The sequence below is a fragment of the Muntiacus reevesi genome, chromosome 5, assembly GCF_963930625.1.
Source record: "Muntiacus reevesi chromosome 5, mMunRee1.1, whole genome shotgun sequence".
In the NCBI taxonomy this organism is placed as follows: Eukaryota; Metazoa; Chordata; class Mammalia; order Artiodactyla; family Cervidae; genus Muntiacus; species Muntiacus reevesi.
In genome coordinates, this window is record NC_089253.1 from 111,000,076 (window position 1) to 111,017,637 (window position 17,562).

Genomic DNA, 17,562 nt, shown 5'->3' on the forward strand with positions numbered 1-17,562 from the left:
ATTTATTTTTATTAGTTGAAGGCTAATTACTTTACAATATTGTGGTGGTTTTTGCCATACATTGACATGAATCAGCCATGGATTTACATGTGTTCCTCATCCTAAAGCCCCCTCCCACCTCCCTCCCCATCCCATCCCTCTGGGTCTTCCCAGTGCACCAGCCCTGAGCACTTGTCTCATGCATCCAACCTGGGTTGGTGATCTGTTTCACCCTTGATAGTATACTTGTTTCAGTGCTATTCTCTCAGAACATCCCACCCTCGCCTTCTCCCACAGAATCCAAAAGTCTGTTCTGTACATCTGTGTCTCTTTTTCTGTTTTGCATATAGGGTTATCATTACCATCTTTCTAAATTCCATATATATGCGTTAGTATACTGTATTGGTCTTTATCTTTCTGGCTTACTTCACTCTGTATAATGGGCTCCAGTTTCATCCATCTCATTAGAACTGCTTCAAATGAATTCTTTTTAATGGCTGAATAATATTCCACTGTGTATATGTACCATAGCTTCCTTATCCATTCGTCTGCTGATGGGCATCTAGGTTGCTTCCATGTCCTGGCTATTATAAAGAGTGCTGCGATGAACATTGGGATGCACATGTCTCTTTGCCACCTCTTTTTAATAGCTTCTGCTTCTGTTAGGTCCATACTTCTGCCCTTTACTGTGCCCATCTTTGCATGAAATGTTCCCTTTGTATCTCTAATTTTCTTGAAGAGATCTCTAGTCTCTCCCGTTCTATTGTTTTCCTCTGTTTCTCTGCACTGTTCACTTAGAAAGGCTTTCTTATCTCTTCCTACTATTATTTGGAACTCTGCATTCAGATGGGTACCTCTCTCCTTTTCTCCTTGCCTTTCCCTTCTCTTCTTTTCTCAGTTATTTGTAAGGCCTCCTTAGATAACCATTTTGCCTTTTTGCATTTCTTTTCTTGGGGATGGTTTTGATCACTGCCTCCTGTACAATGTTAGGAACCTCTCCACAGTTCTTCAGGCACTCTATCAGATCCAATCCCTATAGCCAGGCTCCTTTTCTACCTAGAGCTCTTACCCAGAGTAAACAGCGCCTGAGGCACTGAACTGAATCCTGTGTCCTCAGGGCACATCCTAGCTCTAAAATCCTCAGTCTCATCAACTGAAAAATGAGACTAATGCATCTACTTCAGTTGAAAGGATTACCCAAAATAATCCATGAAAGCATCAGATAAGTAACAAGGTCTCCATTTTTTTAAGAGTAAGTACTGAAGTGGCTCAGTGGCAAGGAATCCATCTGCCAACACTGGAGATGCAGGTTCCATCCCCGGGTAGGGAGGATCTCCTAGAGAAGGAAATGGCAACCCACTCCAGTATTCTTGCCTGGGAAATCCCTTGGACAGAGGAGCCTAGCAGGCTACATACAGTCCGTGGGGTCGCAAAAACAGGACTTAGCAACTAAAACAAACAACAAACACCAGACTTACTAAGTCAAAATCTGCAAGACTGAGACCAAGAAATCAGTCTTTCAATTAAACACTCTTAAATTTGGGGGAGTGAGGCTTATAGGAAAAACTACAAAAGTCAATGTTATGACGAGGCAAGGCCAAGTCTCCCGATAATTAACAAAAGAAAAACATTTTATCAGTAACAGTCTTGTATTAATTCTTACTATTATTCCCAAATTTTCAATCATTAATGTCAAGAATTAAGAGTCTTAAAGAAAATGGCTGGATCTACTTTTATTTTACCTCCTGTTGTATTGCAATTGGCATTTTAAAAGCTGTAATCATGGATGATGAAATAGTGGTAACAGTAAAGCCAGAAGACACAGAAGGACTAATTTCCAGAACCTGCTTTAATAATCAGAAAAATCAAGTACACTCAACCTTATGAGCTGAACAAGCTAAGTCCTACCAACTTTTTATAAATAATGATTATTTAAAAACACCTAATCATTAAAAGGGGCTTCCCTGGTAGCTCAGGGAAAACAAGGTGATAAGCCACTTTGCTAAAACACTAATTCTTTATATGTTTATATGTATGATAGAATATGGATCAAGTTATCTCAGAAAATTAAGGAGTATCTCAAAGAATCCTTCTAGACATTTTTTTTTATTATATTGTAGGTGACAAAGAGCTCTCAAATTAGCTAATAAACAAAACATAAAAAAGAGCTCAATTTTCCCTTTAAGCACTGATATCGATAAATGGAATATGGAAATTCCTTTTTCCTTCCCCTGAAATAGAATTAATAAAAAATTACTGTTAAGGCAAATTCCTGTAACTGGTAATAGTAGTGCCTAGACATATATACCACAGATAACATTAGCATTAACTTGTTAACCCAACTTTGCCTTCTAGCTTCAAGATGATGAATAAATCATGTTTGCAAATGACACATTATTTTCCAATTCTTACATTTATGAAGCATATGACCATCTCATGATCACCAAATTTCACCAATCATACTTCAAACTGGAGGTATTTACTATCCAGTTGAGCTCTCTTACTTTCTTAATTACACATGTAAGTTCTAACAATCATATTTAAATAAAGAATGGTAGAATAACTACTGTATTATACAGAAACACAATTTTCTATTGTGTTTTATATCTTTAACAACAGAATAAAATTGTATTGGAAATCAGGTCCACTCTTTCTTCACTGTAAATAACTTCTGTAAGTCAGCTTTTTCTAAAGTTACATTGCTTGCCAATATGCTACAGACATTGAACTGTTTTACACTTCATTTTTAAAGTAAAAACATTAACAACTGCTGCAACATTTAAAACACAAAAACAATAAATGAATTCCATAAAGTATAAGACTATAAGCTAAAGTATTCCAAAAAACTATAAACTGCAAGTAAACAAGCAGTTTTTTACTAATCCTAATCATTTCAGTTTTTTTTTTTTTTTTCCATTTCAGTTTTTATCATCAGTTTAGTCTGGAGGGGAGGGTGAGGGATGGGGCATTTTCTGCTTTTTATCATAAATCATTATTTGGATTTTTGAAAAAAAAATTGTACAGGTAAACCTAACAAATCAAAGTTCAGTCTCCTGAAAACTCCCAGAGGAGAAAACAGTCAAGCAATGTGTATTTGTGATTTGTAGCTATAGACTCTTATTATAATCTTATCCTAGCATAAGGCAATCTAAATTAACAAGCCTAAATAATTGTAACCACTTTCATAAACGGTCTCAAAACCTGAGCTGAAATCTCAGCGCAATTTGGTTGGCCCGCTATAGTTAAAACTTTGTCTTGGTCGAAAATAAGTTATTCAAATGACTTTTCTTAACAAAAATTTTTAATAAAAAAGGGAAGGAATTTCCCTGGCAGTCCAGTGGTTAAGTATCTGCACCTCCACTGTAAGGGGCACAAATTCCGTCCTTGGTCTAGAAACTAAGATCCCCCATGTTGTGCAGTGTGGCAAAAGAAAGAAAGAAATAAGAGAATAGAAATTTTAAAAAAGGGAGGGTGGGTGGAAGGGAGCAATGGTCAAATAAAAATACTTGCTCTCCTTAACAGACTTGAAGCATCTCTTTCCAAGGCTTATGGAACTAACTACAGCAAAGTGCGGGGAGCACAGGCTCTGAAGCATGTGGGAGCACTTGGTTTGAATACTGGCTCCATCGTTTACTTAGCTCTGTAACTTTGAACACATCAACCTTGAGTTTCAATTTCCTCATCTGCAATACGGGGATTGCACTCACCTCATTAAAAAAACAGGATTACAGAGACAGTATATGTAAAGTACCTGGCACTGAACACTGAGTATTCAGTAAAGCAGTTATCAGTGTTACATTAAATCTATAAAGAGAAAATTTAAGACCCTAATTAGAGTTTATTAGTCAATTTTGTTTGGATAGCTGATACTTTTTTTCCAACAAGTGTCTTTTCCTGCTATTTTTATTAAAAACTAATACAAGACTTAGCAACAATTTCAGTACAGTGGAAGTCTGTATCTAAAACAAATCCTCATGGTTTCACGTCATCTCCATCATAACTCCAGGAGGTAATCATCTTTCCATGTTTTTCTGAGCTTAGACAATTTATTCTTTTAAAAAAGGTGGGGGGGGGGATAGTATCACAGATATTATTCTATAACTTACACCTTTTTGGTCTTCAGAATATATTCTGGGCAGCCTTCTGATGGCCTAACTCCTCTTTGACAACTGAGTTTTATTCCATAATATGAATGGTCCGAGGGACAGCTCTGCTATTTCACAATGCACATCCTCGTACACCTATCTCTACTTTAACAGTGCTTTTATTTCTGTAGGATAGATTCCCTGAGATGGGATTAATGAATCAGCGAACGCAGACAATTTAAATTTCTGGAGACTGTAAGTAAAGTACAGCAATTTACACTCCCACCGTTTCTTCTCACACCTCAACTATCCAGGCAGTACTCTATTCACGCACTCTGCTTCCTATTTACTAACCTGATGGCAAAAAAACCTTTATTTCATTGTTTTAATCTGCATGTCTCACATTTATGAGGTTGAGTAGCTTCATGTTTATTAAGCATTTGCATTTCCTCTTGTGTGAATTAACTCTTCATGCCCTTTGCCCATTTTCTACCGGTTCCTGGCTTTTCCTTTATTCATCTGTGGGACCTGGCCGATATTGGGAATACTGACTCCAAATGAAATGCTATACATACAGCTTGATGACTTTATGCCTTTCAAGACTGATAAAACTACTTTGAGTAAACTGAATAGGTATACTTAATCTGGGCTACGAAACACTACCATCCAATATTGTTCTACTATGAAGATGAAGTGCAAGAAAACACTGCAAAGGAAATGGTAAAATGCATAAAGTTCAAGTTCCAATGAACGCCCCCTATTCCGTAACAGGTGTAAACACGATTTCCTTAACCAGGGAGATCAGCCGCATTTTCCCCACCTGGGAGCTCACTGCTGCGAGAAATCTAACCACGTCTCTGAATGAAGCGCACCGCACAACTCTAGCGCAGGGACCCCGGCCGGAGCCCCTTTCCCGGGCCACTGACATGGCAGCTGCGTTGACACACCGCGGCTGGTCTTGAGGAGCCTACACAGGTCACAGACAGCCCGGGCGACAGCCCGAGACAGTCCCCCGAGGTCGCCTCGCGGGCCGGCGGGCCCCCGTCTTCCCGCACCCTGTCCACCCCGCCAGGGTCCTCTCGAGGAAACAGCCGTCCCCAATCGCGACAGGAGAGGCTACTCGCGCCCGGGTCGCAATGACAAGCACCCTTGCCCGTGGTCAGCCTCACGAGGCAACCCACCCGCAGGCTGTCAAGCACCCTTACCCAAGCTTCTGCTTCTCCTCGCGACTCATGGGCGCGGCCCCCGCCGTCCACACGGACGTGGCCGACACCAGGCACAGCGCGGCCGTCGCCGCCACCAGGCTCCATGGCGCTCGCTGGGGGACCGAGGACCCAGAGCCCCGGCCGCCGCCGGCTTCGCTCATGGCCCCGCGGTTCCGCGCACGCGCAGCTGCTACGCCCTGCCGGTGGGACACATTGCCGGACGCCGGTGGCGAAGGGGCTGCGAGCCGTGCTGAGGGCGGGATGCGGAGGGACGCGAACGGCCGCCGTCGCCGAGCAGTTTCCCGAAGGCACCAAGCCGGTCCCCAGCGCCAGCGCTGCCACCGCCCTCAGCCCTCAGCAGCCCGGAGCACCTCCCCCAGCTTTCCGGTGTCGTAGTCTAGGAAACCGCCTTCCCAAACGCTACTTCCGGGTAGAGCCCGGGCACGCTGCGCCTCAGGACCAATGGGGACTGGATCGGAGAAGGGCTGGCTCCCGGGGACAGGAGAGAACGTTGGTCGGCAGAAGTGAGACGTGGACAAAAGGCGGGACTGGGGAGGGACCTCTCCGCTCGCCCGTCCTCCGACCTGTGCACTTGAGACCCGAAAACTACCCGTCCCAGCGTGCACCGCTTCCTCCCCGGCTCGCTCGCAGACCGACCCCACGGGCCAAATTGCCACCCTTGGTGGGCGCGCTGCACCCTGGGACGTGTGGTCCTCCGAGGGGCTGGAGTGGTTCCGCTATCCCGCTTGCCCCGGCGCCAGGCAGCCAGCGGCCCCCTCCGTGGTCTGCAGAGTCCAGGGGAAAACCCGTCGGCTCTTTATCCATCTTCCTGCGAATACGTTTCGCTGCGGGCTGGCAGGAATGAGGCTCACACGGCCTCAGGTCAGTGCTGCACGCCTTAGGGAATGGTAGTCTCTTTGGGGGCTTCCCTGGTGGCTCAGATGGTCAAGAACCTGCCTGCAATGCAGGAGACCAGGCCTCTTCTTCAGGGAAATTTCAATACCGTTAAGAGCAAAAATGAATTGAGCCTTTGACGGCAATGTGCTGAGAGTTTTTACTTGCATTCTCTCATGCACTCTTCTCAGCCTGACTAGGTAAGTACCACCGCCCCCAGGAAACCGAGCTCGGATAAATTGGGCTACAAGTCTCGCCAGGCTGCTTAGTTAGATTCCAGCCAGCCTCTGTGACTCGGAAGCCTTAACGTGTAACCAGCGTGAAGGAGGGCACGGGAGGCCTGGTACTTGATTAATAATAGTCATCTGAAAAGCTCAACGTCAGGAAACTAGTGTGAGCTGCGAAAAAAGTTTAATGAAGATTAGAACTTGCAATTTATTTTGATGACCAAGTCCCAGGTTAACCATTGGCAAAATAAGAAGAGAAAGTTCCTCTTGAAAAACCCCATTGTTTTTCTTGTGTGATAATCAGTAGGTAGGTGCGGAGCTTAGGAGGGAGGGCATGACCGTGTGACCACAAGAAATCAGTTAGTCCTCCCCTCAGCAGCTCAGCCCTTCATCCTTGATTTCTATCCCTTGCATCATCTGCTTCCCTCTCAGACCATCTGTTCAGGTGACACCCATGACCCTTCCGCTTTCTCTCTCTCTCTTTTTTTTTTCATCTCTGTCTTAAAATGCAGGTGTTTCCTGCATCTTAAGGTTTTCTTTTTGTATTCTATTTTGTATTCTATAAAACTCTGTCGGTTTTCTCTTTGTACTCTATTCCTTGGTGATTTCTTCCCCTCTTGTGAATTCAGCCATCATATCGCTGTGGTTGATTTGTAACTCACTAGCTGTCCTGATCTGTGTATGTGTGTGTTTAGTCAGTCGTGTCTGACTCTTTGCGAACCCATGGACTGTAGCCCGCAGGCTTCTCTGTCCATGGGGATCCTTCAGGCAAGAATACTGGAGTGGGTTGCCATGCCCTCCTCCAGGGCATCTGCCTAACCCAAGGATCGAACCCAGGTCTCCCACAGTGCAGGCAGATTGTTTACCATCTGAGCCACCAAGGAAGCCCATCCTGAACTCTAGACCTCCCTGATAGAAATCCCCTTCTGTCTAGTCCAAGGGTAAACTCAAATGTAATGTGTTCAGTGATTCAAATTAATCTGTCAGAATCATCTTCAACTCATCATCCTCCTTCACAGTCTATGTCCAATCACTTGCTAATTATGTAGAGTCTACTTTTGCTATCACTACTTTTCTTTATAGTGCTACTTCTGCTCAGTTCAAGCCTCCATTACTTCTTTCCTGGACCATCACAGTGGTGGCCTAAATCATTACCTTGCCACCCTAACTTTTCTCTATGTTGCTACCAGAGTTGGCATTCAAGGATATCTACAAACCCTCTGAACACATTATCTCCCTTCTGCCCCTGCCCTGCACTCAAGTCCTATGAGATAACTGAGAGTCTCATGTTATATCCTTTCTATGCCTTTGATCTTAACTGGCCCCTCTGCCGTCCCACCGTCTTTGTCTGTAGAATGCTCCCTAACCATTAAGTCTCAGCTCAGATTTCATCACCACGAAATCCTTCCAAAACCTTCCAGCTATCAGACGTCATCCTCCCATTGTATTCTGTGTCTGTATTGTTGCTTTTTCACAGTCAGCCATGTCCACTAGATTGTGACTGCTTGGAGGGTGTTGACTTCAGCTTATTCATGTGTATGTTCCAGAACTCAACACTGCCTCTCCTATTGCAGATTCTCAGTAAATGTCGGATGTCTTTATTTGTTTCCTTATCCCTTTAGTTTCCGTGTCTATCAAGGGGTAATAATACAGTTTTTATCTACTTACTTGGAGGCTGTGAAAACACTTGAGGTCATTTCTGTGCAATATTTAATTTTATCTTTTGTACAGTCCTGCAACCCCTATGTTAGTTCCATCCTGGATCCTCTTTGGCAGCTTTAGTGATGAAGTTAGCTGAGTAAATAATACCTGGGAATTGTTCTTGGCTCTGACACAGAGAACATGGCAAGCTAAAGGTCAAGACCAATCATTCAGAATTTGAAAACTAGAACAAAGGAAATGGAAAAATAGTCAGTGACCTTCAGTTATATTGAAATGTGGTCAGGTCAGTTATTTGTAGTGAATTATTGGAAGTAACTCAGTTTTCTTTGCCTTCCTGATGTTCCAAGCATTTATAAGAAGTCAAAATTGACTAGTAACTGTCACTGAGAACTGACTCATTGGAAAAGACCCTGATGCTGGGAAAGATTGAAGGCGGGAGGAGAAGGGGACAACAGAGGACGAGATGGTTGGATGGCATCACCAGTTCCATGGACATGAATTTGAGCAAGCTCCAGGAGTTGGTGATGGACAGGAAAGCCTGGCGTACTGCTGTCCATAGGGTCGCAAACAGTCAGACACGACTGAGCGACTGAACTGACTGATCCCTGAGAAACGGTGTCCTCAAGAAGGAGAAGTACCGGCTCTTATGTAGCGTTTTATATTTGTTTGTTTTTTCCCCTTGGCTTATTTGTTCTTAAGCTAAGATTGCATTTTAAAGGTGTATAATGAGAACATAGAACATATCTTTGTTGACTTGCTAAATAGTAAGCAACTTTTTCTCCCTTACTGAAATTCCATTTCTAGCCAATCGTTGAGTCCATTTTTCTCTAATCTCTGCAAAACCATAAGGCTAAAAGCTGTGGCCTGAAAAGCAATGTAACCTAACAGATCTAAAGTGGAGCCCATGGAGTGAAAGAAAAATATATTCACAAAAAAGAACCCATTTCAACCCCTTACTGGAAATAATAGAAATTCTTAGCTAATTAGCAATTTGTGAACACACGGAAATTTTGATATTCGTTATTTCAAAACCCACACACATTATTTTAGAACTTATATACTTAGTAATAAAAAGGATATGAGTTAAATAGGGCTTCTCTCATAGCCCAGTCGGTAAAGAATTTGCCTGCAGTGCAGGAGACCAGGGTTCAGTTCCTGGCTTGGGAAGATCCCCCGGAGAAAGAAATGGCAACCCACTCCAGTATTCTTTCTTGGAGAATTCCATGACAGAGGAGCCTAGCAGGCTACAGTCCATGGGGTTGCAGGAGTCAGACGCAGCTTAGCGACTAAACCACCACCAAGAGTTAAATGAGAGGGACCTTTTCTGTTGTACAGGAGGAAAAACACTGGTGGGCAGAGAACAGGGATAAGGACTTTTAAAAGACTAAGGAAGGGATTTCAGAAGTGTAAAGCCCATTAAAAATGGTAAGAAGAGCCATTGATATACTGCCCTTTACCCAGGTGAGGGTTTGTTTGCGCAGTCTTGCAGCTTATGTAAATAAATATGTATGTTCACCTGGTGTTCTTACTTGCTTACGTGGATGAATCAGAAAGTAGGGAGGGGTTGGAGCCCTGGTTGGAATCATATGGAGTCACAGACATAAAGGAGAGTCTCCACTTTAATATGAGGGCTCAGAACTTGTCCCAGGAGGCTGTGACCAGCTGTGTGAGACTGACCCACAGCAGCAGTTGCCTCTAAATGACTTGAATTCTTGAGTATGACAGATCTGATTTCTCCTAAAACCATAGTGTAGAATTTGGGAGTGGTGATTTTGTCATTCTTCAAATCACTTTTCCTATTGTTTGAGAATGTGTGGAATTTGCAGAGCATTTTTCTTCCTGAGAACCCAATCTTGCAAACTTTAAATAAATAAAGACAGTACTTATTCTGCATTTACAGGTAGGGACTTTGAGGGCCCTACAAAGAATACTTCATGGAAACGTTACTTGGTGAATGGTGTGGACTGGCTCTGTGCTTGGCTCTGAAACTAAGGTTTCTAAATTCCAAGAAAGAGAATGGGAAATTTGAATGATTCAGTACCCCGCAGAGATGTCCCCAGGGCTTTTTCCACCTCTCAGTCAGAGTTGAGATCTTAAACATCACTTCAATTTCAGATTATAATCTCACTTCTCTCTGTGGCACCTGCACCAGCGCTCTCAGGCCAGAGGCTTTGCTACTGTCATGTTTCATGTTGAGCTCACCCTTGTGGTTGGGTCTCGAGTTCACTTGCCATTTGTCATTTGCTTTATGTATCAGCAACAACTCCAAGTCACATGGCTCTTCACAATTGAGTGCATCTTGCCTCTGGCCCCCCTCTCCTAAAGCCACATTTTGTACTACCAGCATAGCTTCTACTCCACATGTTAGACTGGCCACAAGGTTTGAAGTCAGCACCGTTCAACAACATTCTGCACAGCCTGCGTAGGTAGCTTACTGGCCAAGAACAGTGACTCTGAGCCAGCTGTGCTGCTTATTAGCCATGTGATCTTAGGAAAATTACAGAACGTTTGCGTGCCTTCGTTTTCTCATTTGTTAAATGGGAATAATATTGAGTTGGCCAAAAAGTTTGCTCGCTTGTGTGAGGTTTTTCTGTAACATCATATGGAAAAGACCCAAAGGAACTCTTTGGCCAACCGATAGTACCTATTCCAGTGTTTTGGTTTTTTTTTTGGGAAGATCAAATTGTTTAATTGTTTTATAGAGGTATTGTGAAGGTGATAAGATGATGTGTGTAAGGTATTTAGCACTACCTGAAAGAGCTCAGTAAATAATAGCCATTGATATTATTATGAAGAGCAGAAGAGAAAATTTCCCCTTTTTGAGAGTAGGATTCAAGGGTACACATGTACTATTCTTAGTCCACTGCTAAAGATTCATGGACTTTGTTACTTTTTTAATTTTTATTTTATACTGCAGTATAGTTGATATACAGTATTGTTAGTTTCAGGTGTACAACAAAGTGATTCAGGTGTACACATACACGTATCTATTGTTTTTCAGATTCTTTCCCATTACAGGTTATTACAGAGTATTGAGTAGAGTTCCCTGTGCCGTACAGCAGATCCTTACTGATTATCTTTTTTATGTATAGTAGTGTGTATATGTTAATCCCAAACTCCTAATTTAGCCCTCCTCCCACCCTTTTGGTTACCATAAGTTTGTTTTCTAACAGACTTTGTTGTTATTTATAGAACTATTATTTTACTATTATTTTCAGAACTAGAGTTAGCTCTTGAGCAAACATCTTCAGAGCTTTTTTATTCCTTCTTTAGGGGCCTACACTTAATTTTAGTACTTCTTTAGGTTCCCAGGGCACTGTATTCTAATGTCTAACTTTTATCTGTTTTTTCTCCATGTCCCCTCACATTGCTTCCCTTTTCTTCCCATTCCTCCTCTCCATCTGACGTGGATGTGTGTGTGCACACATGCACACACACACGCATACACACACACACATAGCTTTGTGCTCACTGCCAAGCATTGAGCTTCAAATCACATGTCTTGAGCTCTCAACCTGGATCTACCATTTACCGTTCTATGCAAGTCAGTTTATTTAAGCCTCAGTTTTTCATTTTTTTTTTTCCATTCCATATGGCCCCCAAAGATGGACTGAAGTTCTAGATGTGGAATTACATTACTGATCAGTGGTTAAGAAGCAGCAGTTAACTTGCAAATAATTTAATTATGCAAGACTGCTGGCTTGTTTTTGTAGATAGTGATAGCAGCCAAACTTTGGGAATCGGGATGAAAATTGACTGTTCTCCAACAACCCCATAACAGTTTATAATTAAACCAAGTCTTAGACCAGTTTCTGTCATACAGATATTTGTTAAACAAACATTTGTTTAGCAAGCAGACACAGTAACATATAGCACCTGTTCTGGGAGTCTGATGAAGTACCAGGTCTTGGTCCTTTTGGATTCTGCAGTCATGACCTTACATGGAAGATTTGCTGGAGGCATATGAACAGTATTCCAGAGCCAGGATTCTATCACCCTTTTAGTAAGCATCAACCACTGGAAGCCCTCCTTCCCACACACCATTTCTGATGGTTCAGCTTTTTACAACTTGTTCATGCTGGAGTGGAGTGCCTCTAATATGTTTTAGCTAGTCCATCTATCTCTGAAATTGTCAGGAAGCATTTAACAGGAGGCTTCCTGTGTGCTGTTTTGGATCTGTCATGAATCCTCTGTTCCTTATTAATTCCTGGATATTCAGGAATTAAGAGGAGAGGCAAGCTTCTCCCGGGAGTGAGGAATGCATGCATTTCCTTCGTTAGTTTTTTCACACTAAAAGTATGGTGAAAAGTAACTACTTAGGACCCTCTTTTGATATGGATCGCCTTTTGGCCTTATGGTCTTTGTTGCTTCTTGCTTCCTTGGTAACTTGTAAAGTCTAGTCTCTTGATCTTTATCTGAAGAAGCTACCAGTATATTTACTCTTACAGAATTCAATAAAGCACCCTTGTTCCATCAGAACTTGGGTCCCCGTGTCTCTCTCTCTCTCTCTCTCTCTATTTCTGACTGATTCCCTGGAGCACGAAGGCTGGCTGCGTAATCCAGGGAATATTAGCCTTTTTCCTTCTTTCACTTTCTCATCGTTGACTCTGGACCACCCAGGTTCCGGTCCATTAAAGGACCCCAACAGGAAATCACAAGTTCTACCAATGAGAGCTATTTCTAACATCCATTATGATGACTAACCACTAATTTCAACAATGAAAATTCACTTTTGACACTTGTTTAACCGAACTTGAGCAAACTCCAGGAGGTAGTGGAGGACAGGAAAGTCTGGTGTGCTGCAGTCCATGGGTTACAAAGAGTCAGACATGCCTTAGAAACTGAACTACAAATGTTAAATAGAATGATCTTTAGAAATGTACTTGTAGTGTGTGTTAGTCACTCAGTCATATCCGACTCTGCAATCCCATGGTCTATAGCCCATCAGGCTCCTCTGTCCATGTGATTCTCCAGGCAAGAATACTGGAATGGGTCACCATTGACTTCTCCAGGAGATCTTCCTGACCCAGGGATGGAACCTGGGTCTCCTGCATTGCAGACAGATTCTTTACAGACTGAGCCACCAGGGAAATCTATACCTACCTCTAATAGGGAGTCCCTACCCCTATAGGGAATCTTCCTGATGACCTCTCCAGCTGCCATCCTGGAGTAGGGATTTGTGATGAGGCAACTGATTGCACCTCAAATGCAGTTTAACCTAATCCATTCATAATATTGTGCTGTCTATGGTGAAGAACTTTAGATACACATGCAGACATCATCAGGATAATACTTACAAAGGATATATACTACGCCAGGTCCCTCTCCCCTCTCTTAACATGTGAGAATTATTATCCCTGTTTTACTAATGTAGAAGATGAAGTTCACAGAGATTATATCACTTTGCACTGGTCAAAAGCAAGGAAATGGTATGGTCGCGATTTGGTTATAAGTCCAGACCATTTCCACCATATTAGGATGACTATAAATTCTCATTTGCCTCTTGATTTATAGCATTGTCCTATTATCTTATCTGATTAGAGTCCTCTTTCACTTTCAAAACTGTCCCAATTTAAATAAAAACTTATGTAATCACCCAAACTCTATTACATGGTCTCTGAAGTCCAAGGATCTCCTTCCCCCAGCTCTATCAGATTCTCTCAGATCATATGAACACACAACAGTTAGTGCTCCTGGCCTGGCTTTTTCTTTCCCCATCATGTTATTTTGAATAAAATGGAGAAAAAGAAACAGTATAATTAGGTTGCACAAAGTCAGGAAAGGAAAATCCTGCTAACAGGAAATACAGGTCTTCTCCTTTGCTAAGAAAGTTGTAATAATGAGTCACCAAGAAATTGGGCAGACTGTGGTAACTGATTGTAAAACACGGTAAAAATTATGGGAAGAAGAATTGTTTAAGTTAAGCTGTATTTTCAACAGTGTTTGCCCAGAAGTTCATATTGATAAATTTGGTGTCTTTTTTTTTTTTTTGTCTGTTTCCATTTGTCCTTACAAAGAGAGAAAAAAATTGCACCCAAGTTTTACCACTTTAGGTGTAATATAAAAATCACACTTTTGGTTACAAGCTATAAAATAAATGTCATGGGGATATAATGTTCAACATGGCGACCATAGTTAATAACACTTTCATATTTGAAAGTTGCTAAGAGAGTAGATCTTAAAAATTTTCAACACAGGGAAAAATTTTTTTAACCGTGTGATGATGGATGTTAACTAGATTTATTGTGGTAATCATTTTGTAATACACACAAATATTGAAGCATTATGTTATCACCTGACACTAGTATAATGCCATGTGTCAATTGTACCTCAACCCCACCCCTCAACACACATGTCTTTGGTAGAGAATTAGATGTTAGATTTACCAGTCAATTGTAGGAATTATAAAGGAGTTCTCTAGGGTTCTTTGAAAATTTGCTCAGAAAACATTCCTTCTCTAAGCAATGCTAAAATCCTTTACCCTGCCATGACTTTTTTAAACAATGTTAAATATAGTGTCTGTGGATGTATATGGGTTGAGGAATGCTGGCCTTTGCTTATCTGTGGGTTCCCCATGGCAGAGACACATCTCCCTGTGAAGCATTAGCGAGCCTCCAGAACCTTATAAGAAGTGCTCTTGTATGAGGCAAAGGCAGCCCTCTGTCACTCATCATCCCATGACTGGGTTGACTATCAGAGGCTATTGTTTCATTGTGTCTCACGGTCCCCTCTCTGAAGTGTACTATTCTTTGTAGCTTCTGCTCCAATTTTAAGCTGCAGCCACACCCTCTGCTCACCTCTTCTGACCTTGCCTGAAGCCTTGCCAATAGTGGGCTGACAGTAATGGCAGATTGAGAACCTCCTAGGAGGTCAGCAAGGTCAACTAGCCAGCCTGGAATTCCCTGATTAATTCTTTACATAGTGCCCTAGATTTGGTTAGATACAGTGCCTTTCTTTAAATTCTTGGAAGCTTTTTTGGGTGAAGAGTGGGGAGGATTAGAGACGAGAACAACCACACAGTAAAATCTGTTATCTTGGTTTGGGAAGGGAAATAAGTTGTTTGAGTAGGGAATGCTAAAAAGGATAGAACATGGTTTGTGTGGAATCTATACCTATTTAATTTAAAATACAATGTGTTTCAACTCTTACCTACATCTTAAAAATACCTGTTACCAAGTCCAAACTCTGTCTTCTCACCGCATGACAGGCCACTTAACCAAGGGAGGAGGTGTAGAGGCAAGGAATACAACTTTATTCAGAAAGCCAGAAGACTGAGAAGATGACAGACTAATATCTCAAAATAACCATCTTCTTAGGGGGTCTGGATGCTGGGTTCTTTTATAGGACAGAGAAGGGGAGGAGTTGGGGAAGTAAAGATCATTATCTTGCAAATATCTCCTGGAATGACCAACATCAGGTAGGGGATGTGTTAATCTCTTCAGGCAGAGGGCCAGGGCTGGGAAGACAGGTCTTTATGTATAATTATAATAACAAAAGCAATGAAAAGCAAAGGTTGAAGTCAAAGAAACAGATCCAACGTGGAGTCAGAATTGACTCTTCCCTGCAACATACCGCCTGCGCATTTGTGATGTCATGGTTAAGTTGGAGGTTCTGGGAATGTTTTAGCTGGGAAGATAGGAGAGATGTTGTCCACATCATATTTTCTGAAAAAGAAAATCTCATTCTTCCCTAATTTAATAAATGATCACCCCCTCTCCTTCTTGTTGGGATTATAGGAAAATGATGGCTAGTGTCCAATGAATTCAACCACCATTCTGTGTGCATTGTGTGTATACATTATTTTTTATCCTTTTAACAATTCTGTGGAGTACTACTACAATTCTCATTTTCCAGATGAGGAAAGTGAGACACCAAGAGTCCCTCAACCTGCCAGCCAACACACAGTCTGCCCCCGGAGACAGCATTTAACCAGCCAATACCTTGCCTCATGAATAACTTTCTAAAATGTGTTAGCATGTTCCTTGCTGCCTTGAAGTACTAAAACATCTGTAACTTGCTTAATTGTTTGGTATGCAGCTTTCATATTGGGAAACATGACAAACTCTATAAATATAACCAATTGTTGTAACCATTTCCTTGATTTATAGGACATTTGATATTATCTTTAAATGGGATTGTTGATATTGAAAAACATTCATTGACAATATTTACTGTTCCCCTTCCAGATATAAAATTTTACTGTTCTTTACCTGAAGCTATCACAACATTATTAATTGGCTGTACCCCAATACAGCTTAAAAAGTTTAAAAAAAAAAGTAATGTTCCCCTTTCAGATATAAGGCACACAGTTGAGTATGTACAGTCTTTGGGAGGGGCTGGGAGTGAGAGGAAAAACCTAAGGTGGATAAAAGCTGCACACAGATTGTATAAAATGCGACAGAAAATAAGTGCCATCAGAGAAAGGCAGAGAAAGAGCTAAGGGAGTTCAGGGAGGCAAAGCTGCCAAGTTTCATGATCTTAACCTCCAAAAAGTGTCCCATTTTCTTGAGTGTCCACTGTAACAGCTACTGTGTATAAACTATGATGAAATCTTTGAAGGTACAATAAAAAGGACCTAGAGAAGCTATTAATAATTGAGCATTTATTGGTCATGTAGTAAGATTAATTAAATTTAAATAATATTTATCTCACTTGAAATACTGTTACTCCTCTTTTCTGACAAACCATGTTCGTCATTTCTTTGAAAACATTGTTAAAGTCTAATCCTTAATGAAATCAGTGTCTCTCACAATACCTTGTCCTAATGGGTACTTAAGAATATATATTCCTGTGGGTGAAGACTTTGCTTAGTTAAGCAAGCCTTTAGCATTCATGTACATTTGAACCTAAGCTTCATTATATCATTCTTAATAGCTATTCTCTGTTGTCTTCATCATACTTAATCTGTCCTTCCATTCATTTGTTCACTTAATCATTCAACAAACACTGTTTTAGAAGTAGTAATCTGGGTTGATGCTTTTATTTCTTTATAACTTGAGCAGTTTATTGAATGGTAGTGTGACTCACCAAAATGGAAACCATAGGATAAAGAGTAACTAAAGAGCAAATGATTGATAAGTTCAAATATTGAGTTTGAGTTTGAGGTGCCATTTGATATCCAGGTGAAGGAATGCATCAAGAAGCTGGATATATCGGTGTGGAGAGAGAAGGATGGGACAAGGCGGGGGCGTGGGAGGGGAGCCCAGCTAGTTATAAAAGATTTGAGAGTGATCAGGCACCAAGGTAGTAGTTAAAGCCATAGAAAGGTGTTCTTCACCTGAGGGGTGAGGACCCACAGGGAGTCACCAGCTGCTTCAGGATGTCCAGGTAATCCTAAAATTATACACAACAAGCCCTCCCACAGGGTGCATTTTATCACATTCTGCAAGGGGTTGGTGACTCCAAAAAAGCTAAGAATGAACGGTGAAAAGAGAAGGTTCAGAAAGGAATACTGGGGCTCTCCAATATTTGAGAAGTGAAAAAAGTAGCAAAGAAAAATGAGAACATTTG

The 17,562-nt window shown here is 41.6% G+C and overlaps 1 protein-coding gene and 2 long non-coding RNA genes across 4 annotated transcripts in view; 1 reads left to right on the forward strand and 2 right to left on the reverse strand.

The window, feature by feature from the left end:
* Window positions 1-5,641, reverse strand: part of EDEM3 (ER degradation enhancing alpha-mannosidase like protein 3) — a 72,922-nt gene extending 67,281 nt beyond the window's left edge. For both annotated transcript variants that reach the window (XM_065936196.1, XM_065936195.1), the window contains exon 1: window positions 5,270-5,641. In XM_065936196.1, coding sequence (XP_065792268.1) covers window positions 5,270-5,430 — 161 coding nt within the window. In that variant the 5' untranslated portion in view covers window positions 5,431-5,641. The remainder of the gene's footprint in view (window positions 1-5,269) is intronic.
* Window positions 1-17,562, reverse strand: part of LOC136168571 (uncharacterized) — a 332,652-nt gene that overhangs the window by 67,281 nt on the left and 247,809 nt on the right. The window lies entirely within an intron of this gene.
* LOC136169196 (uncharacterized) overlaps window positions 5,913-17,562 on the forward strand; it is a 31,735-nt gene continuing 20,085 nt past the window's right edge. The window contains exon 1 of the long non-coding RNA XR_010663397.1: window positions 5,913-6,151. This is a non-coding gene — a long non-coding RNA (uncharacterized lncRNA). The remainder of the gene's footprint in view (window positions 6,152-17,562) is intronic.